We start from the raw sequence: 16,627 nt of genomic DNA, 5'->3' as shown, positions 1-16,627 counted from the left end.
TGAGAACCGTGGTGAGATCTACGTTCTGCAGGGACACCCAATGTTCCAAACGTTCCAAAGATGATCTGTCCGAACTTGGGATCTACACGTGACCCGAAGATCACCCAGTCGAGGACTAGGAACGGGGGATAGGAAGCCCTCGGCTTTTATTTTATATAAGACTTCCCCAACGCATAGCCTCTTAAAAAATGTCAGATCAAGCACGTTGGAAAGCAACAGTCTATGTGGGTGGTCTAGCTCCCATGGTAAATGCGGCAAATCTTCATGCTGCGTTTTTACCCTTCGGAGAAATTGCAGATGTCTCCCTCCCGTGAGTACTTACTTCATTCTCAATCTAAGATGGAACCGCAAGCTCACGTTTTGTAGGAAACCTGCTGGTCCAAACTCTACAGAGCTTCATAGAGGATTTGGATATGTAGAATTCGAGGACTCCGAGGATACGAAAGATGCTATCGACAACATGGAAGGAGCAGAGCTGTTTGGCAAGCCGATCAAAGTCTCTGCTGCTAAGCCGCCAAAGAATGTTAACGAGGGGCTGGGAAGCAAGACTGCTTTGTGGGAACAAGTGAGTATCTTGTTACTTTACCTGGACCTTGTATTGGGCTCGATCACGTTCTGACATTCTATTCAGGAGGGCTGGCTTGCAGAGAATGCCGTCAGTGAGGAAGATAAACTTGCAGCGGATAGGGCAAAATCGGGCGCAGATGATGCTCCATATGATCCTATGCAGGGCTTAGAAGGATTGGATGTAGCTGGGCCAAATCCAGTTTGAGAGGTTGTTTGCATTTGAGGCAGGAATATGAGCAATTCAAAAGCGATCGTCGGTATTTGGGAGGCGTTAGGGTGGACCAAGTGCACAGGAGTTACGGTCACCAATAATAGTAAATGGATTACAGTTACATCTGTCAGGTCCGACATAATTTGGGACAATCTGGATCTACAAGAGCCAGAGACATGTGCAATTTCTCAACGCTTGTTACCTCTACACAGGCTTGAAAAATACGGGTGGGGTGTCTGGTAAGTTCCGGAGAATCAAGACGAAAAATATCACTATCAAGGAACACTCCTTCGTCGTGGTCGACCTTATCAGGACGCTGTATTGATGTCAGGCGAGGGCCTGGTTTACTTAATACAAATTGAGCCATTGCTGAGCTCCAAATATGCTTTCCGTACACTCTGCAGCAGTGCGCCGCCTCAATATCCTGCCGCCAGACCTCCATCTAATCCTTTCTGTTCTGGCGACCGAGACGCATTGTCTTGTCGACAACGAGCTTTCGGGCCAAGGAGTAGCCGGCAAATCCGACAGCAACGCCAACGACGATTCCTGGACCAAATTAATATAGAGCCCATTCTTCTCTAATCGGGTGTATGTACCAAGGGGAATCAACTCCGGGGGAATCTTTCTGAGGGCTCGTAGTCGTTGGGAAATGGTGTGAGCTGCAACGCCAATAGATCAGCCTCTGAACCCTTCCCGGATTTGCTGACACGCCAACTGGATATGGGATATCCCTTCCCATCTGCGGCCCATCTATCTGTATATCATGCGATTAGGGGGGCAAGACGAACCGCGGTGCTCCTCATTCTAAGACCCATTTTGTCAGTGATTGATTCGAAGCGCGAGAAGGCCGCAACTTACTGGTTGAGCCGCCATCATACGTCGGCTAGGCCGGAACATTCTTAGAGTCGCAGTTGGCTGCATAATGACGGATTGCTGCCAATTTGAAGTAGAGAGCAGGAGGGGAGTGAGGTTTCTGGTGGTGAAAGGAAATAGATAGATGCTTTGGAGTGGCCTGAGATTGGACCAGCACAAGCGCCAATTCTCGCAACGGCCATAGCCGAAGTGACCCGCGAAATGGAGCCGATGGATGGAGCCGACCTCACCTCAATCATCGACCAACTCTCGCCACCAATTCCACCTCCCTCAACCCACTCCCGCACCCGTATCCTCAATCGCAAAGATGTCCGACTCTGAACGCGAGACCAAGCCCTTCAAGTTCGTCACTGGTAAGTTGCGAGCCCCTCAATCTTTCGACGCCCCGGATCGGATCGGAATGGAATGGTCTGATTGCTAACGCCTGCGCAGCTGGTATGAAAGCTCCCTCTCATAGCTCGAACGGAATGCAATTGACTCCCGATATCTAGGCTTCGATGCCCGCTTCCCGAACCAAAACCAGACCAAGCACTGCTGGCAGAACTACGTCGATTACCACAAGTGTATCCTAGCCAAGGGCGAGGATTTCGCCCCATGCCGTCAGGTACGCCTAGAGAAGTGATTTTGGGGATGCGGTTCCGTTCTGATGGATATTGCAGTTCTTCCTGGCATACCGATCATTGTGCCCAAGTTCTTGGTGCGAGAGATGGGACGACCAACGTGGTTAGTACCGATTCCAGTATTTGGCGTTGATATGGGCTTATGACCACTTTCACAGCGAACGGAAATTTCCCTGTCCGTCTCGACCAGTAGAGGAGTTATGGAATGGAGCTGGTGGTCAAATGCGTTGCGGACAAAAGAGCAGTTTCTCCGGACTGTGTACCATACAACTCAATAGGGCGAATGCGAATTAGAATGGGCTATTTTGGATTTGTGACTTTGCGGGGAGAGATATGCTCCACGTAGCTCATCTACGCTCCTTTTTCCGCCCTCAGCTGGTCATATCGCAGCATTGCTCCAAGCAGGACCTCCGCTCCATTTCCACAGTCATTCTTACTGCAGTACTCCGATGGGTTATGGCTTACACCGTCTCTACAAGGTACGAATATCCTGGATCTAGTAAGCATCGAATCTGAGTATCGAGGCTTTTCTTTTATCTGACTTACATTGAGGTTGGGGCTCGTCTCGAAGTGTAAACACTAAAGCTAGTAAGTCGCCTGGGTTCACAAGTGTAAGTCCTCACGCACCTGTCATGGCCAGCGCCAGAAGTCATTCTTAGTACTTTCCCCTCAGCACTTGTTCCAAGCATATCCGCCGCACTTGCTTCCACACACTTGATGCAATCTTCATGGAACTTGGTTGCCGGAGAATCTGCATCTAGCTGCCAATCAACCGTACAACCTCTACCTTTCGTTCCTAACGCGTTCAAGCCTCCTATGTCTTCGCCAGCTGCAATCTTAGTAAACTCCAGTTCTAGGGCTACTTGAAGTCTCTTCAAGACAGCATCTTCCTTGGATCTGATATCAAGGGAGAACTGAACCCATCCAGGCACTGTGTTTGTGGATCCAGGCTTAAGAGTCAGGATACCAGTTGAAGCTAGACAGCCGAGCTCTGTAGCCTTGTTATGGCTGTGGAGGATCAGCTTGGCTGCGGTGAGCATAGCATCGGAGCGATTCTGGAAATCTGTGGTTCCGGTGTGGCAGTCTGCACCTTTTACAGTGATTGTAAACCACCGGTAGGCTACGTACGTATCAGCACTTGACCCAGCATCAGGTCAAAGGTAGGATGCTGTCCAGCATCCCTGTCTCAGCAAAAAGAAAAGGAAACCGTAAGAGAACACTCACCCTGCACGCCCTCCACAGCCCCAATCTTCCCACCCGTCTTCTCCAGAATAGGCCCTTGCTCAATATGCAGCTCGAAATGCGCCCCGATCGGGTTGGCCTCATAGCTCGCCCTCATCGTTCCCAGGTACCCGATTCTCTCCAACTCGGACTTCTGCGTAGCTGTTCCACCGCCAACTTCAACGAGGCCGTAGGCTTTCTCGAGCGTGTACGCTCCAGCCCAGACGCCGGAGGCGATCATGGAGATGGGGAAGCGAGCGCCTTCCTCGTTGGTCCAGTTTATGACCCCGGTGGGGTACTCGGTTGTGATGTTGTGGTCGTTCATGGTTTTCAAAGCCTCTATGCCGGCATGGACGCCGAGAATGCCATCGTAGCGGCCGCCGGTAGGCTAGATGCGTGTAAACAATTTGAGTATCTGGGGATTGCAAGGTGTTGATACTGACTTGAGTATCGAGATGTGATCCTGCGTAGGTTGGAGGTCCGTCTCTCTTTCCAGGGCGTACGGCGAAGATATTGCCTAGCAGGGAATAAGCTGTGCTCTGGAGCTTGCTCTGGCTCCCAGCTTACCCATAGCATCGATCGAAACTTTGCATCCGAGAGACTCTGTTGTCTTGACGAACCAGTCCCGGACCTTCTTATCCGAGTCTGTCAACGTCAGGCGCTTCATGCCAATATCGGTTGCTCCCCTAGTGGACCGACCAATTAGTAGATACTCACTACAAATAACATCAAGAAATGCTCAGCATGCGAGGTCTCTCAGGGTGGCGGCCTATGACTTGTATGATACTCATCTCACAACGAGAGGATTCGCTAATCAAAAGACCCCAATACTGCTCGAGAGTCCTTTCCTCTATCATCGAGATGATCACATCGAACCAAACTAAGAACCAAGAACATCACTCGATACCATTTTTCAAACGCTGATCAACATACAGAAATTCACAACTTACTCTCCCCACCTCTCCCCCATCCCCCATTGACAAGTCTCGTGGAGATCCCTCCACAACCTCTCCCTGTTAATCTTCACGCTCTGATACTGGGCGTCCGACATCGTTCTCGTGTCCGGGAATCTTGAAGAGCGAGAAATAGAAAATGATCTCTGAAAGATTACGTGGTTCCCGATACGCAAGTTCTGCGAGGATGGAGCTGTGAAGATGGTTCGCGACCGGCTGCGCAAGACCATGATGAGAAGGGTGGGATGACGCATGGTAATAATTATTTCGGTGCGAGGCTACCTCAGAGTGGGAGGATAGGTACCTTAGGACGACGAGTAGAGGACTGGACACCTTGATTACACGCAGGTATACCGCGGAACTAGCCGACTATTACTGGAATATGATAATCGCCAGAGAAATGGGGATGTGGACATAGATATCAAGTCCCAAAGCGGGGGTCGCTGCGCTTCAATAAGCGATCATCACAAGGCCAATGTTGACTTTCGAACCGTCTTTCTGGCTGTCAGATCACAATATTCATTATGGCAAATACTGCCTCCAGAAATATATCAGGGTTCAACGAATGTATTTCGCGGGAAGATCAGCCTATATATCCGCTTCGTGCAAGCATTGCATGGAAGTTAACGCAGAAAGCGGACTATTCCAAGCAGCTCCGATGCCTCGATATCCATGTCTCAATTGTGATGCGATAGTTAGATCAAAATGTATGTGAACATGCCTGCGGAGTAAGCAGCTTGAATGACGTGGTTTCAAGTACTCCTGGTAATTATGTTTGGCCACTGAGAATGAAGTATTGGAGGTTTCTCGAGTTGCAAACCGAAATTCTAGATCCAACCTGTTTGTGGTAAGAATCAAAGTTTTCGGAAGGCATTCACAAAAGCGTTGATCGTACGACGGGGATGAGATTGAAAATCATGGTTAATGAAGATCCACGCTCAGCCCTATTTGGAAAAAGCACAATAACCTAGACACCGTCCAGAAACGCCACGCTTTGCCCAATCTGATACACAGAGACTCACTCAAGCCTTCGAAACTCGACCTTTTACCCTTCCCTTACCCTTGACTGGTGCCTTTCCCTTCTTCGGTGCTGGGGGAGGTGTCGGCTCCTTCTCCTCTTCCTCTTCAGACTCATCTCCGTCCATTTCTTCTGGCTCCTCCTTGACGCCATCCTCTTCATCCTCATCCTCATCACTGCTCATAAACTCATCATCCTCATCGAATCCAAAGAAAGTCCGGGCTGCGGGCTTTACCTCTGGTTCTGACGGGGGTGTCGTACCCTTGGAGCTCGTCCCAGTCACAGCCTCGTCATCACTCGTCGAATCTCCAGATGAGCAGCTGCCCTTTGATATTTCGACCAGGTTGTCCTTGTAGTCCCCAGACTTCATTGCAGCCAGGACAGCCTCTCTCGTCCTCTCATTCGCCTCCTCCTTATCCTCAACCCACTTTCCATCAACCTTTCCCTTGTTACCGGACTTCATCTCTTCCTCTCTGCGTTCCGCAAGCTCCACAATTTGCTCCCATCGCGCCCTTCTCGCCTCCTTCTCCTTCTTTGCCATCTCAGGTTTGATGGCCAAGTATTCAGCCAGAGCCTTCGCCTCGTGTACTGACCTCAGTCTGCGGCCGTCCAGATTCCTGCTGGAGCCGTTGTCTTCGCCTTGGTTGCGCTTGCGCTTCGAGGACATGCGACCACCTGCTGCACGCAGTTGGGAGCCGAAACCACCCTTGCCACCGCATAATGGCAGGGAGAGGCGCAAGGACAAGAAGTCATCTTGCGGGCTAGAAAGCAGTCCAGAAATCGGAATTGAAGAGTCTAGAGGTAGTTGCTTATTCGATATCGTGGTGAGAATGAGGCGGTAGTCGTACGCTGGAAGGCGTGCATCGATGCACGATTGAAGCTCGGAGATGGATGTTTCGGCAGGGAGAGGTAGAGCGAGAGTCTTTGGAAGGTTGAGACCTGGGAATGAGGTCAAGAGAACGTTGATTGTAGAGGGAGCCATGTTGCGATAAGTGGTTTAGTTGTTGGGGTCGTAGACTGAATTCGGGCGTGATCAGGATACAAAAGTCAGCCTCTTTGAGGCTGGAAAATACACTAGTCCGAAGATAGCGTAGCGCCTAAGCTATCGCTTAATACCTCCCACAAATTCTGGTTCTCACGAACTTTTCAATATCGCGAACAACTCGACATCAACCACCAACAAACCGCCAAGATGTAAGGGAATTTACTACGCTGCTGCGCGATAATTTACTCGGTCACTAACCTGTGGCAGGCTTATCCCCAAGGCAGACCGCAAGAAGATCCACGAGTACTTGTTCCGTGAGGGTGTGCTCGTCGCAAAGAAGGACTACAACCTCCCCAAGCACAACGACATAGACACCAAGAACCTCTACGTCGTCAAGGCTTGCCAATCCCTCACTTCCCGCGGATACGTCAAGACGCAATTCTCATGGCAATACTACTACTACACCCTCACCCCTGAGGGCCTTGACTACCTCCGCGAGTGGCTTCACCTGCCCGCTGAGATTGTCCCAGCTACCCACATCAAGCAACAACGATCGCACGCTCCTCCCCGCGGAATGATGGGTGGTGAAGGCGAGCGTGAGCGTAAACCTTTCGGTGGACGTGGCGGCCGTGGCGGAGACCGCGACGGAGGTCGTGAGGGTGGATACCGCAGACGCGAGGCTGGTGGTGAGGGCAAGGAGGGTGCGCCATCTGGAGAGTTCGCTCCTCAGTTGTAAGTTCAACCTCTGGTTCCGCAGTGAAGCTATGCTAATATGTAAACAGCCGTGGTGGCTTCGGACGTGGAGCTCCTCCCGCTTCTTAAATTCCTTTTCCGTTCTGCTTGCTCGTGCATCCGACAGAGAAAAACACACATACTCTTGAATGGTTGGGCTGGACAGTAGCGCGTTTGGCCGAGTGACAGAAATCGCCGGGGTCGAATAGGTCGTCGTTGGAAGTTGACACTTCGAAACTGTCAGGTAGCATAACGAGCCTTTTCCATAAGCTATCTGGTCACTTTCTCGTGAAAATACAACTTGTCCCTCGTCACGATCTTGTCCCGGTTGTCACGTTGCTTCACTGTTGGAATGTGTTGGGATCCGACGACCCTTCAGCCCGTGCCACATCGTATCGAGACTCTTGCTTGAATTCCACCAGCATTATATCTCCCAGGCGTGAGACAGTAATTGTACAAATGGTATCCAAGGCATCCTGGCCGGATGCCATTGAGAAGAATTTTGAACAATTGTGCTGTGCAATTGTGCATGTCACGAATGGCAACGGTGGAGAGGTACCGGTAGTAATTTGCTTGGATATGGATGCTCCAGCGCAGCGCACATCACAGGACTGGGGACTTGAACGGGGATCGACAACGGGCCGGTACATAAAGTCAGTTCCGTACGGAGGAGTCGCTACGTACCAATGAGGCAGTGACATCCAGGTGCAAGTGCCCACTTTAAAGAGGAGGTGGGACATTCCCCCTCCTTCCTTCTTCCTCCCCCTCGTCCCGCTAAGTATCACTTACTGCAATTGCAACTTTCTTCGCACTTCTTCCTCTTCTCCAACCTCACTCCCAGGTCAACCAGAAATCTCAACCATCTCAACCATCTCAATCAATCATCCCAACAACATCATCAACTTCAACTTCAACATCGACATCAACTTCAAAATGGCAGATCTCCCCAAGACCATGCAAGCTTTGCGGTAGGACCACCCCCACCCCCGCGTTGTGGAAGCTTAACAATTTGTCGCCGTGTAGCAAGGCATTCAGAGCTCACCTCACCTCACCCATTTATTTCGTCGTGACTTGCTGACTCTCGTTGACAGCTACTCCAAGCCTGAGGAGTACGGAATCGTCACCGTCCCTCTCCCAAAGCTCCGTCCCAACGACATCTTGATCAAGGTCAAGGCCTGTGGTGTAAGCCCCGCATACTTCGCTGTCGAAAGAGAGGAGTTGACATTGGAATCTCCAGGTCTGTGGCACTGATTTGCACATTCACGAGGGAGAGTTCATTGCAAAGGTAGGCAGGCAGTCCGTCCCTCTTTATATGTGTTCATGCAACTCCACTTTTGTCTTGGGCCTGAATCGGCATCACCACACCTTGATGGGTGCTTCGATGTCTCTTCCGGCCAATTTCTCGGGGAATTAAGGCTAACACCACCCACAGTTTCCACTCATCCCCGGTACGTACCTTGATTCGACGTCCGATTCATTATCATTCACAATTCGCCGGCACGAACGGTTGTCGTGGTACGCAGGTGAACTTGCTGGAGAACAGTTCGAAGTGGGCTGGAGAATGGTGCACACATAGAACCGAACTTATAAGCCAGCTATGCCTAAGCCAGATCACTGATGGGTTCTCCAGGACATGAGACCGTCGGTGTCGTTGCCGCTGTTGGTCCAGAAGTCAAGGGCTTTGCGGTGGGCGAGCGTGTCGTAGCCGAGTACGTGTTTCTCGCCCCCACTTTTACATCTACTGACAGGCTTGAAGTAACTCCGAGTTGTGCAACGAATGCTTCTACTGCAGACGTGGCCAGCTGTTGCTATGCGAGCACTTTGAGGCACACGGTGTGACCATGGACGGAGGCTTTGCCGAGTACTGTGCATACGTACGTCCTGCAATGCGATAAACAATCAAACACCCATTAATAGCTCGAAAGCCTGCAGGAAAGGTCTTCAAGATCCATAACTTGTCCGATGTCGACGCAACTCTCCTTGAGCCAGCTTCCTGCGCTGCTCACGGTCTCGAAAAGATTGCCCCAAAACTCGGCTCATCTGTTCTCATGTTCGGAGCTGGCCCTACTGGACTGGTTCTTGCTCAGATGCTTCGCCAGGCAAGTTCAGAGCCCAAGATTGGATCCAAAATCCAAACTAACTTAGTGCTAGAACGGTGGATGCCACGTAGTGGTTGCTGCCCCTGAAGGTCTCAAGATGGACCTTGCTAAGAAGCTTGACGCCGGTGATGTATGTTTCTTGTTTATTCTTTCCAAAGATCTGCTAACGAGACTAGTCCTACATAGAACTTTCTCGCAAGGACCCTGAGGTCCAGTTTGCCAAGCTCAAAGAGGACCACCCTTACGGCTTCGACATTGTCGTCGAGGCTACCGGATCTCCCAAGATTCTCGAAGATGCTATCAACTACGTCCGCCGTAAGTTTTACTTGGATAAGAATATACTGAAGTGGCTTGCTAAATAGATTTCATATAACAGGTGGGGGAAAGCTCGTCGTGTATGGTGTTTACTCGGCATCTGCCCGTGTCTCCTGGCCACCATCCAAGATCTTCGGAGACGAGATCACCATCCTGGGTTCTTTCTCCGAGACCTATATGTTCCGTAAGTGATTCTACTTTGACTTGGGGCAAGATCAGTAGCTGATTGGGATTAAAGCCGCTGCTATCGACTACCTTGACTCAGGCAAGGTTAAGGTCAAGGGTATCGTCAACAAGACTTACAAGCTCGAGCAATGGGGCGAGTGCTTGGAGGCTATGAAGAACAAGAGCGCTATCAAGGCTGCTATTGTCTTTGAATAGATACAACTGTGTTTATGCTAGCAAGGAAGCGAAAATAAAAGATGGATTTGACTAGTCTGATGACGTATGGAATGTGAATCATGAAAAGAGTTTGATGCATTCAACGTAAGATTTTGCAGATTGAGGACTTTGCAGTTGTCGCACTCCTGCTGGAACAATGAAGCGAACAGAATAGGGGCTATTTGACGCATGGTTGTGAATGGAAACTTTCAGAGAGTTTGTACTTGCCTTGTAAAGTATTCATGCATTCTGTTGTTCGCAGTCTCAGTAGCCTTACAGGAACATGTTCATGAACAGACAACTACCTAGTTTCCTCTCAACCAAGCGGCCGCTCCCAAAACAAATACCAAAGCCATGGCATCTCCACTGACCGTCGTCCAAATCCTCGAGTACCGCAGAACTAGCGCAATGTACCCCTTCCACGGCTCCGGCAATAATCCCATAACCGTCCCAATAACCCCTCCATGCTGAATCTTGCCCTTCTCGAAAAAGAACCGGCTCGTCTGCAGCAATACCTCCACTGTCGCAAAAATCCAGAAGAAGTGCTGAACGCTGTTCGGGCTGACCAGCATCTCATCGCTCGTCGCATAGCCCAGCCCGCTCCTCTCCCTGGCAATCTTCGTACCGTTGAAAGGCGTCGTAAACACAACGTAAAGGCCCAATCCGAGCGCGAAAACAGCATGTAAGATACGCCATAGATACGCATACGGACCCCCCGTCGCAGCCTGATCCGAATGACCGGGTATAGGCGGCATGCCGGGGAATGAAGGCATGCCTGCCCCGCCGTCGCCACCGCCCATGCTGCCCATCATCTGCTGCAGCATCTTCATCATAGGGTCCTCGCCATCCAGACCTTCCGTGCCCGCCATCCCACCCATCCCTGGGAACGCGGCGTACGTATTGGCAGTTCCGCCTGGACCTCCTGGGGACGCGCCAGAAGAGGGGTCGAAACCGAGCATCATTTGCCGAAGTGCAGTGTCGTCCATACCACCTTGTGGGAACGGAGAAGCAGATGAGGCATCATACTGTTGGCGGCGCGGCGCGGGCTCGTAGTAGTGCTCTGATATGTCGACTTCCTCGGGGTCGTCGGTGGGGTTGGAGGTAGAGGCTGTGGGTTGGGGCGGTGCTTCTGAACCTTGATGTCAGACTATATTCAGACGTTTTAAGGTAGGGAGAGGAGAGGAGAGGAGAGGAGAATCACCTCTCTGCACGCCTCCTCCTAGCCCTGTGATCTTGTTCAGTCGTGCAGAGCCGCCTGCACGGATCTTGGCTTCTCGTCGCTCTTTGCGGATGCGTGCTTGGTCTGCAGCGCTGGAAGGGGGTGCGCTGGGTGAGGAGGAAGGGGGCATGGGTGGTGTATCTGCCATTGAAAGGGAGTTTGTGTTATGTTATTTGGGCTGATGGAGTGAGGAACGACGACAGTATTGCAGCTGCACCTGGAGTTGTGCGCGGTGTGATTACGATTGTTGTCGCCCGCACTGAGGAGGGAATATTTTGGCGAGGCTACCCGACCGTTTTGGGAAGGCGGTCACTGTCCTGCCACAGCTATATTTACTCCGTATTTCCTCGAGCAGTCTGGAAGCGAAAAACGATTTCATTTCTATTTTAGGATTCGGCTATTATTACACGTGTCAATTGATATGCTGCTAGATAAACTTTCCAAAAACTTGAACAGCCTCTCGGACTATTTTTTTAACATTTACGGCTGCACCTCAGCTGCCGTCAAATCACATCCACTTGAACTATGCTATTTCGATTTTGTTTGAAGTAGGTAAGTCCCTGCCAGCCTGAATGCTGTGAAAAGTCTAGATGTCCGTTATCTTTTGAGTCAATTTGAATGATAATCGTACCCCTGGTAGTAGTACAAGTCAGAGGCCAGGTTTCCTAGTACTCTTCAGCAACACGGTCAATTTTAGCAATACGGTCAACTTTTTTGGCCTCTTTCATTGCAATAGAAATTGCTAACGTAACTATGTTTTTTTTATATCACACCTACCGGTACTTATGGGGGTTTAGAACGCAGTTATATTCGTATTCCAACCTCGTCGGCGCCCTTCGAATGACAATATTAGAAGAACAACTAAATAACTTAAAAACTATAGATAATTATATATAACCTTGTGAGAAATCGTAGTCGCCAGCCTCGATATTATTTAATTGGTTGTTGTTTTATACTTTAAATCAATAATGAGTGGATTTATTTTTATGACATTTACAATATTTGCTATCGTTTGCTATGCTTTTTGAGATGCGCAGATCGTCAATTAGCAGCGGGAAAGCCTTCGATAAGAGAGACGACGAATGTAGCGGCGGCCATTATACTCGGTCTATTATAGGGATTAGATATTCGGAAAGCGATAGCTCTAACGACTCTACCCCAAATCGGTATCAAAATTAATTATATTTTGTTACTTGATCGCGTGTAAAAGGAAAATCATGAGAAAGTCGAGCGTATCGCTGCAGAGCACTGATAGTGGGACTTGACGTCTCAACTCTGGGGCCGGGAAGGAACCGCAACCCTTGCCTGGGACTTGAACTCCGACCAGGGGTACGATTAAGCCTTCGGGACTCCTGACGGCGAGTTGGTACCGAAGGTTTAAGTCACCGTGTCCCTTAACGCCTCGAACTGACAGCTACCGGTACTTCGACATGGTATTCTTTTACTTTGATGCGTAGCACATGTGAAAGAGGGACAGGAAATACTACCAGCATATCATTCTGGTGTACGAACTTAATTTGAGTACTTGCAGAATAGCTTTGACCTTTCGTACCGACGATGTACTGCGTAAATAAAGATCTCGGTTTCAGCAACTCCGAATCTTTGCGCTTCTTCAGTTGAAAAGAGCCGCTCTCTTTTAAAGTTCGCGGCTTGCTACATAATCTACTACAACGAGCCCAACATTACTAACCAAACTCTATTTTCAGTTCGTTTGCAATCTATACATACTTTACATCTCCCGTCGGGATTTCTGTTCCGGTAACAAATTGGTAGTAGTCAAGCAAGTATTTAGTCAGTGCAGTCGAGTTGACAGGGCCTTGAGCCATTCAGAAACCACCGCTTGACGATTTATGGGGCTGAGCTGGGTCTGCACATGTATTCAGGGGGGGCGGGGTTCGGTATAGACAAAATACCACGGTACAGGCCTAAGTATTACCCCTCGAGGGTGCCTCAAAAGTTTAGTTTCCACTTTAAACCCCCTGGTTACCCTACCCTCAAGGGGTAATAGTAGTCCTTACGCCTGGGACGTACTACGTAGGACTATCATAACCATTATTCTTTTGCCTATAAGAGGCCAAGTCGGGATGGGAAAGTTCAAGCTCTTCTATATTTCTAACGGAATAGTCTTTTCTAAGTGGGTAATAGTCTTTTGTCTTGATAATAATTGTATGAGATGTCACAAAATGGCGTTTGACGAGTTTCTGCTTGGTTACATGATTCTTGAAAAGTTGCTGAGTAAAGGGGTAGCCAGATGTCTAGTAGTACTAAATATGGCTAGACAGCTTCTCAATAACTGTTGACATAAGAGAGTTAGTTCATAAGGCGTTTGTTGATCCGAAATGGATGCAGGATAAGCCTGGTACATAAGCGAGAACCTTGGCGAGAACCTGGGAAGGGGTCGATAAATGGGGAACACGCTCTTGGTTCTCCTGCAATTGGTGTAAATAAATTACGCATTTTTCTTAATGATATCTCGTCTTTCTTGACGAACCCAGTTACCGGTACTGCTAGTAGTATGTTTGCAGCGTAAGGAGTAGGCATCGCGAGCTAGGGAAAAAGGCCCACGTGGGTAGGGAAGCAAAGGCACCGATGAGGATTGCTTTCTTGTGTCAAAGATGCGAGAAAATGTCCGTACTCTCATCCCCTAGGCACAAGGCACACTTAACATTTGAGAACTGTCACAGAATGTAAAAACCGAACCAGTTTCGTGTCTATACCTGCAGGATAAATGGGGTTGCGTTGATGTTAGTAGCTGTACTTTCAGGTCCGATACTCTCGCGACTGCCCTTGGTCTCTAGGTGCTACGATCTGACGGATCTGGGTATAACTCGGGTCGAGAAGTGAAACTACAACGTGGTATATGTGAAGTTGTTTAGTAATATTTATCTCAACATTGTTCTCTGACCCGCGGTGTTTGTGAAGACTCGAGTTTCCCTTCTGACTGGATCGGCCGATTGTTTTCCAAATATCCCGCCCGCCGACAGGGTACGCAAACTCAATCAGGCCGGTTGTCTTTTAATAGTTGTCTTGTATATCTGACTTCCTTACTCTTCGTACGCCGGGTAGCAATACTACTCCGTACAGCGAGAGCTACCAAAACAGCAGCACCGCTTCCGGGATCAGGGGACATGACGCAAGTTAAGGTTCCCTTCACCCTTTCAAATTCCAATGTCTCAGGTTCTATCATTATCAGGCTCTTGATTATCAGATCAGCTTAAGACTAAAGTGGTCATCACCAATCGTCTCTTTCCTCTGAAAACATTTCATTCTTTTTTTTCTTGGAACTCGGGTTCTAAGTTTCGTTTCTTGTGATACCACTTCTATCACTATATCCTTCTCTACTCTCCTTGGAAACTTGTACCAAGCCTTCCGAATCCTCTTTCTTATCATTCTCTTTCTATCATTCTCTTTCTACCATCCTACTCTACTCTACCTGCTCCCATCATGTTTGACCCCACCACGTTAAACCCAACACTCACCTACTCTACTGGTAAAGGATTAGGCTTTGGCAACGAAACCCTACTCCAAAACCACGAATTATGTACGAAAGAAACCTGCGACTTGTCTATGGCGAGGTACTCATACCTACCGTCACTGCTTGGAAACGCCACCTACCTCGCAATCTTCGCTATACTCATCTTTCCACAGATCCTCATGGGCATGAGATACGGAATATGGAAATACATGCTAGCTATGATCAGCGGGTTGGTCCTCGAAGCCATTGGATACTCAGGCCGCATCTTGCTGTACTACGATCCTTTCGACAATGATGCCTTCCTGTTAAACTTCATTGCCTTGACAATTGGTCCGGCATTTTTTGCTACTGCTGTACAACCCCCCCCCCCCCTCTTTCTACTCTTTTCACATCAATGATACAATACTGACTGTCATTCAGATTTATCTTTGCCTGGGCCGTGTTGTATTAGCATACGGAGAAGATGTTTCCCGCTTCAGGCCACGCACCTACACTATCTTCTTCTGTCTCTGCGATTTCGGTCCCTTGATTATGGAATCAGCTGGTGTTACTATTGTGAGCACCTCACACACCGAGAAACAGACCCGTATCGGAAAAAACATTGAGATGGCTGGTCTCATTTCTCAAGTCATCGCTTTAGTCCTTTTCGCAACCGCCGCCACCGATTTTGCCATCCGAGCCCGGAAGGCGAAAAGCACATGGGACGAGCGCTACCAATCTGTTGTCAAAACTCCCATATTCAAGGCTTTCCTCACCAGTCTTGGCATTGCAACCCTCACGATCTTCACCCGGTCCATTTACCGCATTATCGAGCTGTCTGGCGGCTTCACCGGCTCGCTGTTTACCGGCTACGAGCCCATATTCATGGTTTTTGAGACTTTCATGATCATCATTGCGTGCACGTGCTTGACCGTCTGGCACCCGGCTTTGGCTTTCGGCGATGTTTGGCATCAGCTCAACTTCGATGACGGTACGGAGGGACCTCCAAAGAAGATGGACGAGGAGAGTGGGGACGAGGAGAGTCAGATCGGCGAGAAGAGTGTGCGGGTGAGCATCGAAGAGATTGGGGACGCGGAGAGTCAGCTGGGCGAGAAGAATGTGCGGGTGAGCATGGAGAAACATGGGATGAGAATTCAACCGTCTTGAATCATGGAGCGAGGATCGGATCAAAAGCTGGAAAATCACGGAGAGAGAACAGTTTGGGGTCTCTATTAACAACAATAATAATAATACTGTTAGAGCTTGATGTTTGGGATACTGTATATACCCTCTTTATGTTTTACGGGCTGATGGGGCGCTTCTGTTTAGACAGCTGGGATAGACTTGATTTCGCGGCGACGAAAGAAGAAAAAAGTAGACACCCTCTTTGTGTTTTACGGTCTGATGGGGCGCTTCTGTATAGACAGCAGGGACAGATTTGAGTTCGCGGCGACGAAAGAAGAAAAGTAGACAACTTCTCAATACGACATCTATGCATACCTTCTACCAATCGCTTTAGCCACTAGATTCCTTGACCCAGAGACAAGATTTTTACACTGGAAACCTCACAGCTTTGAAAAAAAATATATTCCTCGCCATTCTATCTCTTAACGTTAGCTTGTCCGTGTTTCAAGGAAGAGATGGTCTCCGCAAAGTGTGTGACCGACCATACAGCACGAAGATTCGGAATGTTGAATTCTCGGTAAGCCTGTAATCGCCGGCTCGCTTAGGTAGGTAGGTCTCCCATCTCATCCTTTCCGTCTTAGTCCGCATAAGCGATTTGCGATGCGAATTTTGGCATGTCCAAAGAAAATTGGGATAATGATTTTCGACCACCAAAATTGATGCTACAGCCACAACTCATGCAATTTCTCAATCCAAAATATCCTCGGTCGAAGATTGCAGACTTGTCTAATCCGACCAAAAAACATTCGACCGTCGATCGCTTTCTTTTTTTAGAGTCCGTATCATTACTCACC

The 16,627-nt window shown here is 49.1% G+C and overlaps 9 protein-coding genes across 11 annotated transcripts; 5 read left to right on the top strand and 4 right to left on the bottom strand.

The window, feature by feature from the left end:
* Positions 1–188: 188 nt before the first annotated feature.
* L3040_006975 (uncharacterized protein) lies at positions 189–772 on the top strand (the record flags this gene model as incomplete). The annotated part of the gene is made up of 3 exons (XM_007296877.1): positions 189–310; positions 367–565; positions 632–772. The coding sequence occupies 3 exons, from the start codon at positions 189–191 to the stop codon at positions 770–772; spliced, it is 462 nt and encodes a 153-aa protein (XP_007296939.1).
* Positions 773–1,220: 448 nt separating this feature from the next.
* L3040_006974 (uncharacterized protein) lies at positions 1,221–1,699 on the bottom strand (the record flags this gene model as incomplete). The annotated part of the gene is made up of 4 exons (XM_007296876.1): positions 1,221–1,324; positions 1,375–1,437; positions 1,567–1,582; positions 1,637–1,699. The coding sequence occupies 4 exons, from the start codon at positions 1,697–1,699 to the stop codon at positions 1,221–1,223; spliced, it is 246 nt and encodes an 81-aa protein (XP_007296938.1).
* Positions 1,700–1,958: 259 nt separating this feature from the next.
* On the top strand, positions 1,959–2,464 carry L3040_006973 (uncharacterized protein; the record flags this gene model as incomplete). 2 transcript variants are annotated; one of them, XM_066156110.1, is made up of 5 exons in its annotated part: positions 1,959–2,004; positions 2,084–2,086; positions 2,143–2,255; positions 2,311–2,374; positions 2,430–2,464. In XM_066156110.1, 5 exons carry the CDS (start codon positions 1,959–1,961, stop codon positions 2,462–2,464), a joined length of 261 nt encoding a protein of 86 aa, XP_066010923.1. The 2 variants fall into 2 exon arrangements, with proteins under 2 accessions (XP_066010923.1, XP_007296937.1); XM_007296875.1 differs by lacking the exon at positions 2,084–2,086.
* A 158-nt stretch (positions 2,465–2,622) lies between these two features.
* On the bottom strand, positions 2,623–4,675 carry L3040_006972 (uncharacterized protein; the record flags this gene model as incomplete). The annotated part of the gene is made up of 7 exons (XM_007296874.1): positions 2,623–2,761; positions 2,818–2,850; positions 2,899–3,391; positions 3,496–3,880; positions 3,936–4,009; positions 4,060–4,178; positions 4,443–4,675. 7 exons carry the CDS (start codon positions 4,673–4,675, stop codon positions 2,623–2,625), a joined length of 1,476 nt encoding a protein of 491 aa, XP_007296936.1.
* A 792-nt stretch (positions 4,676–5,467) lies between these two features.
* Positions 5,468–6,130, bottom strand: L3040_006971 (uncharacterized protein; the record flags this gene model as incomplete). Of its 2 annotated transcripts, none has more annotated exons than XM_007296873.2 (1): positions 5,468–6,130. In XM_007296873.2, the coding sequence occupies one exon, from the start codon at positions 6,128–6,130 to the stop codon at positions 5,468–5,470; it is 663 nt and encodes a 220-aa protein (XP_007296935.2). The 2 variants fall into 2 exon arrangements, with proteins under 2 accessions (XP_007296935.2, XP_066010922.1); XM_066156108.1 differs by having other exon boundaries at positions 5,468–5,833.
* Positions 6,131–6,350: 220 nt separating this feature from the next.
* Positions 6,351–7,270, top strand: L3040_006970 (uncharacterized protein; the record flags this gene model as incomplete). The annotated part of the gene is made up of 4 exons (XM_066156107.1): positions 6,351–6,372; positions 6,558–6,657; positions 6,716–7,180; positions 7,231–7,270. 4 exons carry the CDS (start codon positions 6,351–6,353, stop codon positions 7,268–7,270), a joined length of 627 nt encoding a protein of 208 aa, XP_066010921.1.
* Positions 7,271–8,113: 843 nt separating this feature from the next.
* L3040_006969 (uncharacterized protein) lies at positions 8,114–9,975 on the top strand (the record flags this gene model as incomplete). The annotated part of the gene is made up of 11 exons (XM_066156106.1): positions 8,114–8,148; positions 8,272–8,362; positions 8,418–8,465; positions 8,613–8,628; positions 8,811–8,889; positions 8,937–9,054; positions 9,106–9,279; positions 9,332–9,409; positions 9,456–9,594; positions 9,656–9,778; positions 9,833–9,975. 11 exons carry the CDS (start codon positions 8,114–8,116, stop codon positions 9,973–9,975), a joined length of 1,044 nt encoding a protein of 347 aa, XP_066010920.1.
* A 305-nt stretch (positions 9,976–10,280) lies between these two features.
* On the bottom strand, positions 10,281–11,342 carry L3040_006968 (uncharacterized protein; the record flags this gene model as incomplete). Its single annotated transcript, XM_007296870.1, has 2 exons — positions 10,281–11,104; positions 11,177–11,342. 2 exons carry the CDS (start codon positions 11,340–11,342, stop codon positions 10,281–10,283), a joined length of 990 nt encoding a protein of 329 aa, XP_007296932.1.
* Positions 11,343–14,638: 3,296 nt separating this feature from the next.
* Positions 14,639–15,815, top strand: L3040_006967 (uncharacterized protein; the record flags this gene model as incomplete). Its single annotated transcript, XM_007296869.1, has 2 exons — positions 14,639–15,022; positions 15,090–15,815. The coding sequence occupies 2 exons, from the start codon at positions 14,639–14,641 to the stop codon at positions 15,813–15,815; spliced, it is 1,110 nt and encodes a 369-aa protein (XP_007296931.1).
* Positions 15,816–16,627: the final 812 nt, after the last annotated feature.

The sequence above is a fragment of the Drepanopeziza brunnea genome, assembly GCF_022702325.1.
Source record: "Drepanopeziza brunnea f. sp. 'multigermtubi' strain 214-2 chromosome Unknown ctg12, whole genome shotgun sequence".
Taxonomy (NCBI): domain Eukaryota; kingdom Fungi; phylum Ascomycota; class Leotiomycetes; order Helotiales; family Drepanopezizaceae; genus Drepanopeziza; species Drepanopeziza brunnea.
The sequence above is the reverse complement of the archived record's forward strand: the minus strand, read 5'-3'. Positions and strand labels throughout refer to the sequence as shown.